The 21435-nt window shown below is 37.2% G+C and overlaps 1 protein-coding gene across 1 annotated transcript in view; it reads right to left on the bottom strand.

Moving 5' to 3' along the window:
• The window catches only part of MYO3A (myosin IIIA), a 186685-nt gene that overhangs the window by 124078 nt on the left and 41172 nt on the right, over nt 1-21435 (bottom strand). Inside the window, exons 7-8 of the mRNA XM_084867969.1 lie at nt 8138-8214; nt 2530-2675 (exon numbers count right to left, since the gene is read on the bottom strand). Of these exons, the coding sequence (XP_084724095.1) occupies nt 2530-2675; nt 8138-8214 (223 nt within the window). The remainder of the gene's footprint in view (nt 1-2529; nt 2676-8137; nt 8215-21435) is intronic.

The raw sequence follows: 21435 nt of genomic DNA, 5'->3' as shown, positions 1-21435 counted from the left end.
CTAGAAAAATAATAATTAAGGTTAAATTAGACACACCTGTCAGTCAATGCAAACTTAGGGGCAGAACTGGACTAATCCAATACTTCCCTCACAGGTCCTCCTGGGTAAAACCAAGCATTATACATATAATTTTTCAATTCGAAGGCAGATAAATTAGTTATTAATCATTCTTTATATAAAATGACAGGTTTCTTGTTTCTCTGAAAGCATTTAATAGATGACCCAATTTTTCTAACTGATAATTTTTTCTCTTTTCAAGAACCTTCTTGCTTTTAGCTAACAGCCATAGGGGAAAACATCAATACTGAGCAGAATAGAAACAAGAAATACTAGGGAAAAAATTTTGCTTTGAGCCTTGCAGAAGTCTCTGAGGGATGTCTAGAGTACACAGAGGTGACCTGAGAGGAGTTGAGTTGTTCAGAAGATGGAGGAAATTTCAGCAGAGAGGGGCACAGGACAATGTCTTCATGAGTTCTGTTGTTACTGAATACATGGCCAGAGATAGTGCTACAAGAGTAAGGAACTGAAAAAATATGATTAGCTATAAAGCTCTGAATGCTGCTTAAAAGATTTTGTTATTAGTTATTTTAATTTTTAAGCTGAACAAATCTTTTCTTCTTCGACATGTTCATGAATACAAAAGAATTTGACTTGAAAATGAGGCTGAGCTAACGCTGTAATCAAGCAACATTTATCAACCATGAGGGTTGCATTGGCTAAAGTACCACTTTATGTTAATTCTAACAGCTCTTTGTTTTCAGTAGTGGGATGGAAACCTCTTGTCTTCAGTCCTGCATTACTTCTTGAATAGCTTATAATGAAATGAATATACAGTCTGATTAAAGAAAAGTGCAGCTACTCATCTACCCTGGCTCACCCCTAAAACTCATTTTACAATCCTCTGGACTATTTGGAGATTGCTGATTTCACATTAAAAGAAGTAATTCTTTCCTCCAACAATCTTGCTTTGTTTCTTGTCCTCCTGAAAAATTCCTTAGTAAGCAATCTATTGGCTTGCTCAAGATAAGAGTTTGGGTGATTTTAGAGCACTAAGAACTGGGTACCTTTTCAGATCCCATTTTCATAGTTGTTTCTAGAGTCAGTAGGATTTCTTAGAAGTCCATTTTGGGGATATTCTGTAACAGCAGTAAGAAATAACTAAGATGAGGTAGTTTCCGTAAGTGCCTTGCTCCTGGGTACATGTTATCAACTTTTGTCATCACTCCTCCACACAGCAACACCACCAAAAGTAATAACACTGGGCTAAGTATGGTCATTAAAATGGTCAGAAAATACAGTGCTTCATGTTACATAGTAGGAGTTAGGAAATATAGATTTTTTTTTGTTTTCCTCAAATTTAATGACATATCTTAGAGATGGTGTAGAGCAGGTTTTCTGTTCTTTTCTGTAATCTTGTTTCTCCACTTACCAAATAAGTTACATGTTTTATAAACAATCAGGCCTAAAAATATATTGCTGTTTTTTCATTCAGAACCTATAGATAGGACAGGAAATTCAAAAGTAACATCATAAAGTCAAATATTTGGTGCTATACTAATTTAATTACATGCCCAATATTCCAAAAGGATACATTTAGAAATGAATATGAAATATTGGCATGAATTCTTAGGACTAGAAACCAACCCCCAAGACTTTGTACATATGATTATATGTTCTACAGGTGTTGGGACCAGAGAATTTAACAGAAAATGTGCTAACAAACTATAACATACCACCTACCACTCTGCCCTGGACCCCTGTCATTCCATTAGAATTAAGGTACCAGGAAAAATCCTTAAGAAAGTCTTCAGGAGATATTATATCTGTACTGAATATAGGCAATCTTTTTCATATCAGTTTTCTGAACTATATAGGAACTAACCAAATATATAAAACAGTATTTAGTAATAGAAAAAGCAGGGGGAAGTTTGTCAATATACACACTGAAGGGGAGGGGTCTACATAGATATAGATATATAATCTCTTTCATGGCTCCAAAGAGATTATTCTTCTAGGTTTACTGTTTAATGTTCATATATTCAAACATTAACATATTTTAAATAATTATTATTTTACCAGTAAATTTTATTTATAATTTTCTTAATGTTATTTTAAAATCCTAAACAAAGAGAAGTCTTAGCAAACAGTGAAATAACTAGATTGATAGAGTGAAGAGAAGAAAAATCACTGTTGCATTGAATGTGCACTAGGGTGCCTCACTGACTAACTTGAGAGTGGAGAAAGTCTGGGAGGAACTGCTTTTTCTGATACCAAATTCTTACAAGAAAAAAAAAAGCATACCAAATATCAAGAGAAAACTCTTCTACCTAAACAGACCAATAAAACAAAACTATTAAATAAACACAATATCTTGAAGAAGCAGAATGATAGTCCAGGCCACTTTGCCCCCAGCTTGCTGAAATATATCTGAGTATCTCCATGATGAGCATGATAAGAATGATGAGCACTCTGTAGCTACAGGAAGAAAATGGGCTACAGACAATGGGCAGAGTGTTAGAACCCACTGACCTTGGTATTTTGAAGAGTGCTCGCATGGGATGCAGGTCGGCCAGTGGAGGGTCTCCATCCCCTAGCTCAATGGCCGTGATCCCCAGGGACCATGTGTCACACCTGGCATCATAAGTGGTATCCAACTGCTGTTCACATGCAATCACCTAGTAGAAAATGAGAGAAAGAAAAAAGTGAAGTTTGTGACTTTAACAAGCATGTACTGTAGTAAGATTTTAGAATAATGAGTAAGTGTTCAAGCTGATGAAGTCTGATAGCTACAAGTAAAGCCAGTAACTTGGGCCGAAACCAGTTTGGCTCAGCAGTAGAGCGTCAGTCTGCGGGCTGAAAGGTCCCAGGTTTGATTCCGGTCAAGGGTATGTACATTGGTTGTGGGCACATCCCCGGTAGGGGGTGTGCAAAAGGCAGCTGGTCGATGTTTCTCTCTCATTGACATTTCTAGCTCTCTATCTCTGTCCCTTCCTCTCTGTAAAAAAATCAATAAAACATATTAAAAAAAAAAAAAGCCAGTAACTTGGGAGAGTAAAAGCTTAAACTGTTACTAGTAGTAATATTTTCATTCTGAGGACAGGGAATACTTTAGCAAACACAGGTTTGCAAACATAAGGGAAGAAGCCTATGAGAAGAAATATTTTTGAAAATGTCAAACAGAAAGGGCAAAGAGACTGTCCCAAATGGAAAGAGAAGGGATTCAAAAGATTGTGCAATCCCTATCGCTCAGTGAACATCTGATTAGTGAATGAAGTCATTCATTGTGGCAAGATAAAGAACATATCTTAGTGAATTAAAAATAAGCTCGAGAGCTGTCTAAATAAATGGCCTCGATCTTTCCTGATAACTGGAAGGCAAGGGAGAATGAGACAAGTTTGAAGGAATGCAATAAGGTTTACACCATTAATAAAAGAAAAAAATACTACATAAAAAAATAAACATTGGTAAAGATTTATCAATACCTGGGAACATTCTAAACTATAAAACTACAGCTAGGTTTTTAAAAGTTTAATTAATCAAAAGATGTAATAGAGAAATAAGAAAAAAATAAGATTTTTTTCAATATTATAAAATAGTATTACAGAGAATACTTACTAAATACTTACTTCAGAATTTATTTTTAAATATGCAAATTTAAAAAAAAATTATATTTTGTGAATTCTAACTGATAAGACAAATAAAAATGATTTGGGGATGATGGCAGATTAGAGTTTATCATTTAACTACAGTACTTTTAAATGATACATTGAGCAAAAGAAATCTAAGGCCCTGTCTGGAACAATATTTCATCTGTCTAACTCCATTTAACATCAGGCTTAACACATTAAAATATCCCCCTGTTGGCACAGTGTAGTTTACTTAGTAGCATTTACACACATTTCATCCAGGAAGGGTGACTCCTTCATAAATATATCTTTATTCATACCTGATACTAACAGTAAGAGGATAAAAAAGTTTAAATATAAACATATGAGCGTGTTTAAAAAATAAAGGGAAGGCAATGATAAATACAACATCTAGGACAAAAGTTCCTCCAAGAAGGAGGGAAGAAGACAGGATAGAGTAAGAATATAGAAGCAAATGTATGCTATTGGGTTTGGTAAATAGATGAGAAGGCCATAATCAATTTTATTCTTAGTACCTGTATGTGTGCATAAATTATATGTATACACACACACACACACATGCACACACACACACTGAGTGGCCAGATGATTATGCATTCAGAGATCCTAATAATCTGGCCACTCAGTGTATATACTAGTGGCCCAATGCACAAAATTCGTGCAGGGGGTGTGTGTCCCTCAGCCTGGACCCCTCAGGAGATGTCCGACTGCTGGTTTAGACCTGATCCTACAACCAGCAGTCAGGACATCCCTCTTGAAATCAGGGACCACTGGCTCCTAACTGCTCGCCTGCCTGCCTGATTGCCCCTACCACTTTGCCTGAGGGCCTGCTCACCTCCAACTGTCCCCCTTACTGGCCTGATAGCCCCCAATTATCCCCTTGCTGGCCTGATTGCCCCCAACTGCTCCCCCTTGCTGGCCTGCTCACCCTCAACTGGCCCCTCCACCAGCCTGATCACCCGCAACTGGCCTCCCATACTGACCTGATTGCCCCTAACCACCTCTGCCTCAGCCCAGCCACCATGGCTTTGTTCGGAAGGACATCTGGGTGGTCTCCAGGAAGGTCTCCTAGTCTAATTAGCATATTACCCTTTTATTAGTATATATACTGTGTGTGTATATACATATATATGTGTGTGTGTGTGCGCGCGCGCGCGTGCAGATATATAGATAACTATACATCTATCTCTATCTCTACTCTCTCTATATATAGAGAAAATATACAGCTTCCCAACTTGGAGCCAGGATAATGATGGGGACAACATTTTACACAGCACTTCTTATCCCACCAATGTATTTTTAATATCACAGGAGGGTGAAATGCTAAAATCAGAAAGCATAGCCTAATGTACCAGAAAAAAGCAGGAGTCCCAAGTTTTGTATTAAAAATTCATGTGCATCCCCCGCTGGTTTGCTCAGTGGTTAGAGCACCGGTCCACGAATTGAAGGGTCCTGGGTTTGATTCTGGTCAAGGGCATGTACCTCAGTTTCAGCTTGATCCCTGGCTCTGGTTGGGCATGTGCAGAAGGCAACTTATCAGTGTATCTCTCTGTGTCTCTCCTCCTCCCTTTTTCTCTCTCTCTCTAAAAGCCAATGGAAAAAATATCCTTGGGTAAAGATTAATAATAACAACAAAAAATTCATGTTCAATGTAAAATGGAATATTACTAAGCCATAAAAAAGAATGAAATATTACCATTAGTGACAGCATGGATGGACATAGACAGTATTATGCTAAGTGAAATATGTCAGTCCAAGAAAGACAAATACCATAAGATTTCACTTATATGTGGAATCTAAAGAACAATATAAACAAATAACCAAAATATAAAGACTCATAGATACAGAGAACAGACTGAATAAACTTGTCTGACTGTCTAGTAATTGCACATTAAGAAGTGTAAATTTTAGCCTGGCTTCATAACTCAGTGATTGAGCTTAGTCCTCTGAACCAGGAGGTTGTGGTTTAATTCTTGATCAGGATCAGGGCACATACCTGGGTTGCAGACTCAATCCCCAGTGTGGGGCATGCAGGAGGTAGCCAATCAAAGATTCTCTATCATCATTGATTTTCCTACCTCTCTCTCTCTTCCTTCCTCTCTAAAATCAATAAAAACATTTTTAAAGAATAAATGTTAATTATTAACTCATAGTACTTGGGTAATTAAATTTTAGATAGGTCAAAATATTTCCTTTTATGCAGAGTGATTTCAAGACCCATTAATGAAATTGTTTTTTACTAAGTGACAAACTTAAACATATAATAATGGTTTTGTTACTATTGATTAACATTAAAAAATATAAATCTAGATTATTAGTTATTTACTATTAATTATATATGATAATATAATGATTATATATTATAGTATTTATTAGACTAATAATTACATTTGTGAATAAAATCAATGCTTGGTATTATAGCTATATTTTATTAATTTCTCAGTTTAAAGTTTTTTTTTATAAGCTGCTTAAACTATCAGAACAAACTAAACAAACTCTCATTTGAGATTTTCTTATTCAATTTTGTTTTTGTTTATATGATTACTAGAGGTCTGGTGCACGAAATTCATGCACAAAGTGTCCCTCAGCCCAGCCTGCACCCTCTCCAATCTGGGAGCCCTTGAGGGATGTTAAACTGCCCTTCGGACAGTCAGACATCCCTTTCACAATCTAGGACTGCTGGCTCCCAACTGCTTGCCTGCCTGCCTTCCTGATTGCCCCAACTGCTTCTGCCTGCCAGCCTGATCACCCCTAACAACTCCCATGCCAGCCTGATTGATGTCTAAACTGCTCCTCTGCCTGCCTGTTTGTCCCCAACTTCCCTCCTCTGCCAGCCTGGCCACCCCTAACTGCCCTCTCCTACAGGGTTGGTCACCTCTACCTGCCCTTCTTTGCTGACCTGGTCTCTCTCAACTGCCCTGCCCGGCAGACCTGGTGCCTCCAAACTGCCCTCCCCTGTTGGCCATCTTGTGGTGGCTATCTTATGTCCACATGGGGGTAGGATTTTTGACCACATGGGGCAGCTATCTTGATCTTGTGTGTTGGAGTGATGGTCAATCTGCACATTACTCTTTTATTAGATAGGATAGAGGCCTGGTGTATGGGTGGGGACCAGCTGGTTTGCTCTGAAAGGTGTCCTGGATCAGGGTGGGGTTCCCTTGGGCTGTGGGGCAGCCTGGGTGAGGGGCCTGTGATGGTTTGCAGGCCAGCCATGCCCCCTGATGACCCAAGCAGAGGCCCTGGTATCTGGAATTTATTTATCTTCTACAATTGAAACTTTGTAGCCTGGAGAAGAGCCAAGTCCCCTGCTCACTCCCGTTGCGGCCATTTCTGTTTGGATTTATGTATCTTCTATCATTGAAACTTAATATCCTTGAGTGGAAGCCTAGGCTGGCTAAGGCAGGTGGAAAGCTTAGCTTCCCTTGCTGGGGAAACCCAAGCTTCTCAACTGCTCTCTGTGGCTGCAGCCATCTTGGTTAGAATTAATTTGCATACTCACTTTGATGGACTGGTGGGCATGGCTGGTGGGCATGGCTTGAGCGGAGTGATGGTTATTTTGCATATTACTTTTTTATTAGATAGGATAGTTTTTATTTTCATTCTCAGATTTACTCACTGCTACAAAGTTTTTTTTTTAATACACTGGAGTCTTTAAAGGTTTCTTAAGATAAAAAAAGAAGTTTCTTAAGATAATTTATTCTTTCTCCATATTTTACTATTACATTTGCAATTTAACTTTTTTGCAAGTAATATTTGAATAATTAGTATTCAAACAGAAAAAGTACAGCAGGATTTAATCCTCAAACAAATTTAATTCTAAGATTTTGCTATATTAATGTAGTGTTTGAATTACTTCTCCTCCCTCTACTCCTTAGGAAATTGTAGGTAAATAGCAGAGCTTTCCCCAAAGGGTGCCGAGAGAGTGTTGTTTTCTGATAAACATAATTAAAAAGACCAGGCATTAACAGTGACTGTGGAGAGGAGATGTGACTCTAGAATACTTTTCCTTAACTTTTCGGCCTTTTTCTACAACCTCCAAACTAATGATGAAAAGGATCTACCAAAGCTGAGCACAGTCCCAAGGAGAGTGACTCCATAGGGAAGTCTGTTGTATAGGTTAATAGACTTGAATCTGATTTCAATAAAGCTAGTGGTTTTCATTATATTTCTGTTATAATTTAAAAATAGAATCTAAACATCATTTGTATAGAAACATGCTAAACAATAAAAAGTAAATTTAATGAAAAATTAAGGCTTTTCCTCTGATTCACTCATTCACTCAATGCTTCATCTGCTCATATATTCATTCACAGCACCTTCCATGTTTCTCCTCACACATGCAAAAACCTCACATAAAAGCAACCAACTGACAGTCTCTTCTAGAGTTATTCTAAAACACGTATTGAGAAAGAGAGAGAGAGAATACTCATGAAAAGGAAATACAGAAAGGATCACATATGACATTTGTCTCCCTCAAAATTCTATCTGACCTCAGGAGCCATCCAAAATGGTGTTCCTACGGATGTGTTCCGACGGTGCCAGGTGCTAGTGAGCTGTGCAGACACACCTGGAAGGAAGAGACAAAACTTGTATAAAATGTTTCATGTAAACAGATTCTAATTACAGTAAATTTTCTTACAAAGTAATATTAAAATTCTGTTCCCTTAAGCTGCCACTGGACTTGAACTTTACATTAAAGTTTCCCAAGTCCGGATTTTTGCACAGCCAAAATACAGAATGACCCCGTGTTTTTCATTTCTCATATCCAAACATATACATCCTTAAAGCCCCATTTCAAGTTTTAAGTCTGCCATGCTGACTTTTAATCTGCTTTTTATCATAGTAACCTCTATTTCTTTTGACTTTCTACATTCTTTATTTTGTATTACATATTTGGCATGTCATTGTTATTTGAATGGTATGCTTCCTACCTTCCTCCTCTCTCTGCCCACTATCAATTTCTGGTGAATATGAAAATATTTTATGGTGGTATTCACCTAGGTGGTGACTGGAAGTTTCAAATTAATAGCATCTATTTAAACCAGCACCATTAGTAGAATGTGTTCTTTTCTTGGAGAGGGGATATAAACCAAAGGACTTCAATGAAGAGGTACAACCAAATATTATAGTTCAATCAAGTCATCCCATCAATTCCAATTGGTTGGACATAATCATAACTGACCCTTAAAATTAGGAGGCAGGTCTCTCTCCCTCCATTTTACACTCCTGCTCTTCACACGGAGCCTGGTTATATCAGTGCTGCTTCCCTTGACCTCCTCTGGACTTGAAGGGTTATATCCAAATCCCAGGCTTTCACTTTCTGGTTTTCTCTTTTGAAAAGTACCTCCCAGGTGTCACATTTGTTTTAGGCTCTTGATGTTTATCTGACAAGTCAAATAGAACAAAGGCACTAACAGAAATTTAAAATTGGATATATTTGATTCTTTTAAGATGACATTTGACATTTATCATGAAATTCAGCCAAATGGGCATTTCACTGGTGGAAATATACTTGAGCAAAGAGGCAGGTAGTATGTTTTGGTTCTACATTAATTGCATCCCTTAATGACCTACTCCATCTACATCTAAATCCTGTCCTAAACAGACGCTTCATCTCTGGCCTTCAAATTTTGCCTATAAAGTAATTTATTTGACAGAAAAAAATCCTCACTAAATCATTTTTCAAATTCAAAGATTTTCTAACCTGTGCTCAAAGGCTCTCCCTTAATATTTTCTAGTAGACTATCTGAAGAAAGGGAATCAGCACAATAGACATCCTCTACCTCTACTTCAGGCATTCTACTTTCAGAAAAATTAGATTTAATTCTAAACATTTTAACTTGTCTTTTTCTATAACTTAAAGGCAGAAGTGAATAAGCTTGAATTTCATAGTGGTACTGATATACAATTAATTATGTAAGTGAAAAAAAGAATTTAAAAAGAAATTTAATTTAAAATTGATTCTAAATTTACCAAAATATAATCTAAATGTTTCTAATTATTTACAAAAAATTAAATTATATTTGATTCTTTATGAATATTTTTTGTTTCAAATTCATAAAAATAGTTTAAGAATTCAAACATCATACAATTGAAATGGAAAGGTAAAGGATAAAACCAAACCAAGTAAAAAATCAGAAGCATTGCTTCTGGCAGAAAAATAACTTTTTGGCTAATCACATGATACATTTTTTATTTTTCTGGATGTGAAAGTTATGTCATCATAATTAGGATTTTTCAACAAGCATTCATGTCTCAGTATCTGAATTTATAGACACAGGTGGCAGAAAATATTTCACAGAAGATATTTATGAAAGATGCTGACAAAAAGTAGACCATTTAGGCTCTCTGTCTTGGAAGTGTGAGTTTTTAGTGGAGACTCTCAGGGAAGGAGATAATTAGAGCTGAGTCAACCAATGACGGGGCTCTACGGATCAGTCCAGGTGAGGCTGCATGTGAGGTCCATGGCTGCCATGGCTCTCTTCTTAAGAGGTGGTGGTCCCTTGACTTTGCAAGCCAGCCAGTGTTGTTTCAGTTCTTGCCACAGTTGGTCAGTTAGCTTCTGTTGCTTACAGCCAAGGAACCCTGACTAATACAAGACCCTAATAATTTTACATATTAAGGAGCAAATGTTTTTACTTCCAAAGTCTTTAATCACACATCCTAAACAGTAAAAAACTTTTGAGCAAGTACACTGTACATAGACATAAGACAATTCTGTAAGTATCTGCTAGCATGTTAATATAGATATTATGAAATATAAAATGAAGATAATTATAAAGGATGATATTAAAATAACTGTAATAAGATATAAATATTTCTTTCTGCACTCCGATATTTTGCAAACACCCTGGTATTGATTGACATTCCCTTCAAAGACAAAAGATCTAACGAGTGCAATGAATTACAATGCTCTTGGAGTCTCATACTGTATGGAAACAAAAGTTCAACTCAGATTATAAAGAAAGAAAAACAAAAATAATTTTTTTTTTTTTTAAAAAAAGAACAAAGTAGCCCTAGCCAGTTTTGCTCAGTGGATAAATTGTTGGCCTTTGAGCGAATGGCCCCAGGTTCAATTCTGGTCAAGGACTGTGCCTTAATTGCAGTCTCCTCCTTGGGCCAGGCCCTGGTCAGGGCTCATGCAGGAGGCAACCAACCGATGTATTTCTCTCACATAAATATTTCTCTCTGTCCTTCCCTCTTTCTTCCATTCTCTCTAGAAAGCAATGGAAAAATATCCTCAGGTGAGAATAAAAAACAAAAAGGAAGGAAAGAAACCTGTGAGTTGGAGAATATTGAATGATTGTTACATAGAAACAGGACAAACACCCAACTGTGAAAGTGACAGAGGAAGCATTTCCCAAATTTCATATTTGCTGACTATGTCTGCATTAACTGTTAAACCTCAAGATCATTTACTAATACAGCCAAGAGCTTCAAAGCTAGAAGGCAACTTAATGGTCAAGAATGTTCATTTTTCAGAGTAGTAAACTTCAACTGGAGAGAAAAATGAGTTTCCTGAGGACACATGGCATTTTGATTTAGGATAAATTTTCACAAGGAAAGCAGTTAATAGGTAGAAAAATATAAATTGTATTAAGAAATGATTGACACAAATAACTTTAAGAGGCAACAGGAATCCAAATTACAAATTCAGGAACCCTGGGATGTAAAGGAGATTAGGGAAATCATCTTGTCCAGAGAGGAACTAATGGAATAAGTCACCAAAGTAAAGTTACATAAGCATCTCAAGAGAGAAGACGCCAAAGGGTGGAAAATTCCAGGCAGGAAGTTGGGATAGTGAAAGGATATCGAAAGAACAGGAGTCCAAAAAGAGATTAGGGCTGAACAGAAAAAAAGACTAGAAGAGAAGTCAGTAGTCCATTTAAAGCCACAGGAACATGAAGGGGGGTTATGTTAATAGTTCTTCAGCCTTTTGCTTGATAGCACTGCTGGAGAATCGTCATGCTATTTAAAGCCCCTTCCATAAGGCATCCTGGGTTGTTTGGTGCCTGTACAGCAGATCTGTTCCCTTTTGCATTAGTCCCATTTCTAGGGAGATAAACGTCCAGGCTTCATACATGCAGTCAGAAGATCTCTGAGGGTCTTAGGAACTCAAAACAAACATCACATGTGTTCAAACAGACCAGATATTTCAGGAAACTTGGTTTCTAAAACCATCCAGTAAAATCCTTGACATCTCAAGAGACCAAAGGTAAGACCATGACTTTGTTTGTTAAAAAAAAAAAAAAAAAAAAAAAAAAAAACACAGCCGAAACCGGTTTGGCTCAGTGGTAGAGCGTCGGTCTGCGGACTGAAAGGTCCCGGGTTTGATTCTGGTCAAGGGCATGTACCTTGGCTGCGGATACATCCCCGGGTAGGGGATGTGCAGGAGGCAGCTGGTCGATGTTTCTCTCTCATCAACGTTTCTGGCTCTGTATCTCTCTCCCTTCCTCTCTGTAAAAAAATCAATAAAATATATTAAAACACACACACACACACACACACACACACACACACACACACACACATACACACACACACACACAAAAGACTGTGGGAATAAGAATTGAAGTTATAAAAATATAAAATTTTTCCAACCAGAGGAGTCCTAAAATTTATTACACCATCATATATCCTCATTTTGTTGAGGAAGTTAAGACAGTGTGATGATTAATTTTATGCATAGACTTGGCTGAGCCATAGGGCCCAGATATTTGCTCAAACATAATTCTGGGTGTGTCTGTAAAGATGTTTTAAAAAATTTATTTTTATTATTTTCAGAGAGGAAAGGAGGGGAAGAGAAAGATAGAAACATCAACGATAAGAGAGAATCAGGATCAGCTGCCTCCAGCATGCCCCCTACTAGGGATCCAGCCTGCAACCAGAGCATGTGCCCTGACCAAACCATGGCTTTCTGGCTCATAGATCAATGCTCAACCACATAACTACACTGACAAGGCTCTGTGAAGGTGTTTCTTGAATAAGGTTAACATTTAAACCAGTGGACTTGAGTGAGGCAGATTATTCTGCATAATTCAGAGAGCTTCATTAAATAAGTGAAAGGCCTTCATAGGGCAAAGACTGACCTCCACTGGGCAAGTTCTTCCAGCAGACTGCCTTTGGATGCACTGCAACTTTCCTCTGGGTCTTCAGCTACCAGCTTACCATCAGATTTTGGAGTTGCCATGCCTCCACAATTACATGAGTCTCTCTCATAAGGGAGACTTAGTATCTTTATATTTATACATACACACATCCATATTCTGTTGATTCTATCTCTCTAGAGGACTCTATTACTGATTTTGGTACTGAGAGTGGTTCTAGAGACAAAGAATCTTAAAGATGAGTTTTCTGAACTGGTTCTCAGGCTTTCTAATCTGATTAGATTTAAAGACACTAATGACTATTTCCAGTAGGAAAGAGCACTGATAGTCCATGAATGATGTGGTGATAGAGATATGCAAATGCAAAATATCATCACTGGATACTTGTAACCAAATACCTACAGGAGGTACAATTTAGGGTGACCACCTATATGACCTCTTTAAACGTGTTTGTCAAACTAATGAGTATAATGAGATTGGCTGTTTGCTTCTAATGTCACTGGACAAAGTGAGGAAAGAAAAGGATGAGCTCAGGGATTCAAATTCCCAGCTCAAGTGCTACATAAATGACCTGAAAGCTACTATGTCTGCCCTGAGAGAGACCCTTCTCTCATGTAGCTGCAGAGCTGAGATTGCTGAAAGCCAAGCCCAGAATCTCATCTTGCAAGTGGTTGAATTGCAAATTAATTTCCCAACCCCACAGGGTGTCTACTGTTAAAGTGAGGGCCTTGATTGGAAAGGAATGGGATCCTGAACATTAGAATGTGGACCTGGTAAAGCTAGGGACTTTGAGCTACTAAATTATGATAAATTTCTTTGCTGGTACAATTGGTAACCCCTCTAACCCCATCAAAAGAGATTAACTTTGCACTGCCCAAGGAAACTGTAATGCTTCCTCTGATGTAGTTGCCTCAGAAGATATTTATTCTCTTAGGACCCACCCTAACCATCTCCCTGCTTCTAAACCAACAACTAGACTCAAATTCCAGCAGGACCCTAAGGATGAGATACAAAAGTATGAAGAACAACTTGATTTTTCAGATTTATACAGAAATTCAGAGAATATGTATTGGAATGTTCATCAAATGTGTAGGATAAAGGTGGAAGGAACATAAATTTAGATCAAACTCAATTTACTGATATGGGGCCTCTAAGCAGAAACATTGCAATTAATATTTTAGCTTGGGGAGTTAAAAAGGCTCTTTACCAGGTTATTTGTTTGGCTGACTCAGACATGGACCAAAAAGTGGTTCCCAGTACATGTATTTGAAATACCAGGACTACATTGGTTTACTCTAGAGCAGTTTTTCCCAAAGTGTGGTAGGCATACCCCCAAGGGTATGGGAAGAGTTTGGTGGGGGTACGCATTGCACCGGAGTTTGGTGGGGATATGCACTGCACCGTGCTTAGCTGCACCTAATTCTACATTCTCATGAGTACGAGGGGTACTCAGCGTTACAAAAATTATAGAAGTTTGTGTCAAAATTATAGAAGAATATGTCAAAAGTTTGGGAAACACTGCTCTAGAGGAAAGGATTCAAAAGCTTAGGAAGAGTGGGATGGTAGAGTGGATTTATCATCCAACACGGGAGGATTCATAGGCCATATCTTTCAACAGAACTGTGAGAAATAACTTTTTGAGGAGAGCCTCATAGTCCTTGAAGAGTTCTGTTATCACTCATCTCTGTAGGCTAGAACTTATCATTGGAACTTCTGCAACTAAAGAGGAAAAGCTCAATGCAATGGGAATAATTGATCACAGAGTGGTGGGGGCCAAGTGGTGACCCTCATTTGCCAAAGTCAAGCTGGACATGGTTCCCATTATGGGCAGCAGAGTCAAAGCAGTAATCAGAAGAGTGGGACTTGCAGAAACCAATGGTGTTGCCTATGAAATCTTGATGTTCCTAAGAGATATAGATGGGAAGCCTACTAAATTCTTACTTGATTTGTGTAAGTAAAATACTTCTAAGTTAAGTGAACAAAAGTCTAACTGGAGTCATAAAAACAGACAGTCATGGCCCCTTAATCAAGGACTCCATGTCCTTTATATACCCAGAAATACTTGCATGAAGGGGAGGTCAACCCCTTAAAGAAGAACTCCAGCACACTGCCAAAAAGTTATATATTATCCCCAAAGGGACCTATGACTTTTCCCAGGGTGACTGTACACTAGGAAAAAGGAAATAATCAGACTTTTTCTGGGATTACTGGGCACTAACTCTGAATTGACACTAATTCCAGGAGATGCCTCAAGTTGCCCTGTTCCCTGAGAGTAGGGACTTAACAGAGGTTAGGTGAGCATTGGACTTATAGTTCACATCCCTCCCACAGTGGGACCAGGCTTTTGTTTTCTCATTGTTGATTTAGGAGATTGGAATAAATTAATGATTTTTATTACTTTTGGGTTATAAACTACTTAGTGATTTTCATAAAAGTTTTATACTTTCTCTTTAGAAAATTATATTCACACATTTTGCATATAAGGGATATAAAATATTATGACGTTTCTGTACTTAATATACCAAATGATCTTGTCCTCTCTGCAGTACACTTGGCACTAGATTTCTCCCTTTCTTTAATACTCAGCTCATATTTAATAGTGGTCATGGTATTGTGTCGTATCTAAAGGCATCAAGATTACTGCTTGCTGCACTCTCCTTGGCTTTGAACATGTGAACTATGCACCTACAACTTCTGTGCCATTTATTCTGTATGACTTTGCACACATGTGTGCATATATACACAGTATTGAACCTCAGTTACAGAGAGTTGAGTATATATATACTCCTCACTTAGGGTACACTGTCATCACTGATTTATCTCATTTTTTCTTTTTTTTTCTTCCCCATTCACCTCCCCCATTGTCCTGTCTCCTGGCTTACCATAAAAATCTACTTGCTTGAAACTCTTTGGGAATTAAGATTTTAAGCTGCAAACTAAAGATCATTTAGTTCTAGTCCAAATACTTATTTTACAATAAGAAAAACAGCCCAAACCAGTTTGGCTCAGTGGTAGAGCGTCGGTCTGCAGACTGAAAGGTCCAGATTTCGATTCTGATCAAGAGCATGTACGTTGGTTGCTGGCACATCCCTAGTGCGGGGGTGTGCAGGAGGCGGCTGGTCGATGTTTCTCTCTCATTGACATTTCTGGCGCTCTATCTCTCTCCCTTCCTCTCTGTAAAAAATCAAAATGTATTAAAAAAAAAAGAAGAAGAAGAAGAAAGAAAAACAGATGAGGCAAAGAGGTGATTCTTAAAAAGTATAAGGAAAGTGGCTCTGGCTGGGTGGTTCACTTGGTTACAGCATCAACCTGATGGCCAAGGTTCTCCCCCCCCCCCCCCCCCCTGCAATCACCCTCTCTAAATATCAATCAATTCATCATTTTTTTTTAAAGGAAAGTCCTTTTTGGTCCACCTAAAGTTATCACACAATGGAAAGGAATACTTGGTAGTTGTTATTAAAATTTCTAAGTTTGTTTTTTTGTTAGGTAAATCCCTAGATGTAAAATTTCCTTTTATTTGTTACTAAATAAAAACTTTGAAATGGCTGGGACCGGTTTGGCTCAATGGATAGAGCATGGACTGCGGAGGACTGAAAGGTCCTGAGTTCGAGTCTGGTCAAGGGTTGTGGGCACATCCCTAGTAGGGGGTGTGCAAGAGGCAGCTGATCAATGATTCTCTCTCATTGATATTTCTAACTCTCTACCCCTCTCTCTTCCTCTCTGTGAAAAATCAATAAAATATATTAAAAAAAAACTTTGAAATGTCTGAAATCAATTCTTAATATAATTTTTGGTGTGCTTTAAGTAAATAATTTACTTTCAACAATTAAAAACTAAAATTTTGAACAACTTCAGAATATAAATGCACATCAATAAGAAAAAATATTTTCTAGATTATTTAGAAAATACCTTTTTCTCTCCCTTTCCATATCCTCTTTTTAAAAGTTGTTATTCACAGTTATTTGCAGAATAGGCAGGCCCAAGGAGGCTTGACTGTACCATATCAGCCCATTCCCCAGTCATGGCTCACTGGATTAAAGGGGAATATCCGACCCAGCTGGTTCAGCTGAGTTCCTTCTCCCACTCCAAATTCCTTCTGACTTGGGATGCTGAAAATCTGGGTCAGTTAGCTGTTGGCAATGAACCAATAAGATTATTATGCAGACTTAGAAGGTTGAGGCTGTATTTTTTATTAGGCTGGATGGACAGCATGAAACTCCAGAGACTGGTCTGTAGACTCGCAAAGAGAAGCAGGGAGAGAGATTTTGTTAAGAGAGAGAAAGAGAAAGAGAAAATCTCGTGAGGACTGACAACAGCAAAAAAGGCAAAAAGCAGTCGAGATTCTTGCCTTCCATTCTCCTGTCTCTGTTTCAGTCCCCCTTGTCCTGTTCTTCTTATCTGAGGTGGCCTCTGGAGCTAGTCTGGGTTTCTTGTCCTTACAACTAAAATACCCCCTTGACTAAGCTTTACAACATTATCTATAAGGTTGGTTAGCTTAATTCAATTTAATGTTCAACTCAAGGAATGCTTGAGTCCACAAGTTCAGCTGGAACTACAAAACTCTAAAAGAGATTCCATTTATGGTTTTGCTTTATATTAAAAAAAAAATACAAATGTATTTTCTTTCAAGTAAAAGTCACTTCCCCAAAGTTAAAAAATAAATTTAAAAAAAAATCAAAAAAAAAAAAAAATGATAGAGGCCTGAATGACACAGAAGCCAAATTGAAGCTATTCTTGTTGATCAAATCTGGGAGCTTCAAAATAATGATAATAATGGTGGAACAGAAATCCATTAATCTAAACTTTTGCATACTTACATGCATGAATAAGTGAATGTAAAGAAGCAAAAGCCTTTTCTTACAGAAGAATACCAACTAATAAATATTGAAGAAATAATAAAATTGTTCATTTGTAGTGACCGATGTGCAGAAGGCAGTTGATCAATGATTCTCTCTCATCATTGATATTTCTAGCTCGTTCTCCCTCTTCCTTCCTCTCTAAAATCAATAAAAAATTTTTTTAAATGTTCTAAAGCTCTGCCATATTTTAAATGTTGTTGACCCCTCAAGACCTCCCAACACATTATTTCTATAAAGCACTAGCTCTCAAATTTTTAAGATTTATTCATACAATCTTTACACACACACACACACACACACACACACACACACATACACACACACAAATATCTTTAGACCTGTGTTAATTCTCCAACTCTACTCCATAACTTTAAAAAAATGTTGACATAATTTCAACCTTAGAGAAAAGTTGGCAAAAGAAGTACAAATAACTTTTATCTGAACCATTTGTGAGTAAGTGGGCTACATAATGTCTCTTCCCCCCAAATACTTTGGTGTGTAATTGCTACAAACAAGGGCATTCCATTGAATATCCACAGCACAACTATTTAGGCCAGGAAATTTAACAGTTACATTCCTACCATCTTATCTACAGATACCATTCAAATTTCACCAAGTGTCCCAAATATGCCCTTACAATGAAGGATCCAACCCAGGAGCATGGGCTGCATTCAGATGTCAGGTCTCTTTAGTCTCCTTCAATCTGGAAGAGTTCCTTCATCTTTACTTGAATTTTACAACCTTGACATTAGGATTTCAGGACAATTATTTTGTAGAATGTTCCTGATAGTATATTTGTCAGATATTCCTTCATAGTTATATTTTTGACAGTAATGTAACGGTAATGATACTGAAGTCTTCTCACTGCATCCTAACAGGAATTATGTGATTTTGTTTTTTCCAAATACTATTTGTGTTCACTTTGATCACCTGATTAAGTTTGGGTCTGCCAGAATTCTTCCCTATAAAGTTTCTCTTCTTCTTTTGTAATTAAGTATTTTGTGCAGAGATCCTTTGAAAAGATGTAAGTATCCTATTTTGGATCAAAACTTAATCAGGTAGTTTAGCATCCATTTAAATTTTGGGATGAATTAATTGCCAAATGAACAATTTTATTATTTCTTCAATATTTATTAGTTGGTATTCTTCTATAAGAAAAGGCTTTTGCTTCTTTACATTCAGTTATTCATGCATGTAAGTATGCAAAAGTATAGATTAATGGATTTCTGTTTCATTCAATGGGTTACCACCATTATTATCATTATTTTGAAGCTCCCAGATTTGATCAACAAGAATAGCTTCAATTTGGCTTTTGTGTCCTTTTGACAGGCCTCTATCATTTTTTTTTTAGCATTGCCTTACTTTTTGGCACACTAAGGCCTAGATTCATCTTGTACAGCCCTAAAAATCAGCTCTTCTCCAAAAATCCCCACTTCTTCCTAGTTGAGATTTATATTTAAAAAGCAAGTATTAGGTGCTTGATGTGCTTGATTTTGTGGTATTGATGCTTGCAAGACCTCTTAGTAGAAATATCTAGGTTTCACACACACACACACACACACACACACACACACCATACATATATTCCTAATATTTTTATTAAACATTTTTTTTACTTTTTTATTTTAAATTTTATCAGGGTGATATTAGTCTACATGAACATACAGGTTACATGTGTGGATTATTAATTTACAAAATCTGTATTTAGGACCATGTGCCTACCACCCAAAGTCAAACTTTCTCCTGTCACCTCATATTAGGACCCCTTTCTTCCCCCCCCCCTCCCCCGCCACCACACATCTGTTTGTGTTCATAAGTTTCAGTGTTATATCCCACATATGAGTTAAATCATATAGTTCTTAGCTTTCTCTGTTTGACTTTTTTCACTTCGCACAATGTTCTCAAGGTCCACCCATGTTGTTGTAAATTTTAATGTTGATGTATTTTTTTTTATAACGCTCTATACATATTAAAAATCAGGAGTTCACATTGAAACCTCCAATTGCAATCCAACAGCACTGGGTTCATTTTTCTCCCTTTCCATGGTCATCATTCTTTTCTCTAACAGCAAAAATCTGGCTCTCACTGTCAATATTCTTCCTGATTGTGCTAAGCCCTCTTTATGTAAATAATTTCTTGTCTCCAGCTTGACAGCAACACAGGTGCCCTTGTTACCTAACTCAATTGACAACCTGACTGAGATCCTCCTCCTCCTAGGTGACTGCTCTCCTTGTCGCACTCAGAGACTCAACAAGACACTACCACACACCCTCCCGGCATGGATGTCTTCCTCACCCATTTTGGGCCTGAACCACATGCTACACCACCCCGCACTTCCATGCTTACTCTTCCCCACCTAAAGGCTATGGTTCTGAATTACTGAGGAAGAAAGAAAGGAATAAAAGGAGCTTCCAAGCTTTAAAGTTCAGATGCAATTATCTCACATGATGCTAAGAAGTGGGTTTTAATTTAAAAAAATTACAACTTCTCTTCCACCTACATTACTCATTGGGGATTTAGTCTAAATTTGGGCTTGTCAGTAATAAGAGACTAAAAGCCATAAAATATTCTGTCATAAGAACAATGTATAAATAAATCATAAGAAGTACATTCTGTACTTTTGTATTGAAATGTTAACTCTCCTATTAGAAATGAAATTCCCCAGAGAGAAATCCACAGAAATGAGAACTGAGAACCACCCTTCAAGTATAGTCTTTCTTTCATTTTTCTATTCCAGATAGGGACTGATTTTTTTGACATTAATTGACTTGCCTAAAGGGGTTTGCCTCCTGGGAGGTCATATTATTTTTTGATTGATCATACACCAGTGACTACTAATGGATTTCATTAATAACATTTCCAAGCTCACTTGTCTTTCTGGTCTCTGAAGTGTCTGGTGGTTTTCTGTAAAAGCATATCCACTTAGAAAAAAAATCAAAAGATTTTCTTAACTAGTATTACCAAACTCACTTTTAGTGTAATTAAATAGTAGTTTGCTATTTACAGTAATATTGACCTTACTTTAGCAAAGGTCATATATATTGAAACAGAAAGCAGCACAACTTTTAGGTACTCAGACTTTCATTAGTTAGCAACTATTTAATAAAATATGTATTTACTATTTATTGAGTACCTACTTTGTGTACAACACTGAGCTAGAAGCTACATGAGATTATAATTCCATAGCAAGGGTAATAGCTCAGATATTTTAAAATTGTAAAATGTCAGTAATTTTATCTGTAGCATTGTTTACTCTTCATAGTAATTAATTGTGAGGTCTACTATTTTTATAATCGTAGATGAGCAGGATGATGTCCTTGGAGTTTTTAAATGGCTTTCTCAAGACTACAAAATGGTATAGAAAACCCTACCTCTCATTCATTCATTAATTCATGAGTGTTTATTGAGCCCTTTCAATGTGCCAGAATCATGCTTGGTTCTAGGGACAAAGTAATAGATCAGAGGGAGAACCCAGTCATCATGAGGCTTATATTTAGCAGGGAATGTGGTCAAATTAAGCATGTGATTACAATTAAGAATGACAACTGGATGGCTACATAAAGTATAAGGTGTCAGTGAAGCACTCAGCCAGCAAAAAGAAGTTAGCCTGTGCAGGGCCGAGGAGAGATTTCTATGCAGGGAAAGCATCATGCTTATAATTGGTCACAAAATTTAATGACACCACCCTTACATATACAGAGAAATTTGAAATTTCTTCAATTTTTCTTTAACTCTTATGGTCTATCCCTATGCATTTACCCACTGGATGGAAGGGAAGTAAAGCTTAGTCCTTTCAGATAGAGTTCAATCTCTGTTGAATAA

Source organism: Pipistrellus hanaki (genome assembly GCF_964339955.1).
Source record: "Pipistrellus hanaki genome assembly, chromosome: 1".
NCBI classification, from domain to species: domain Eukaryota; kingdom Metazoa; phylum Chordata; class Mammalia; order Chiroptera; family Vespertilionidae; genus Pipistrellus; species Pipistrellus hanaki.
This window is presented reverse-complemented; position numbering and strand designations above follow the sequence as displayed.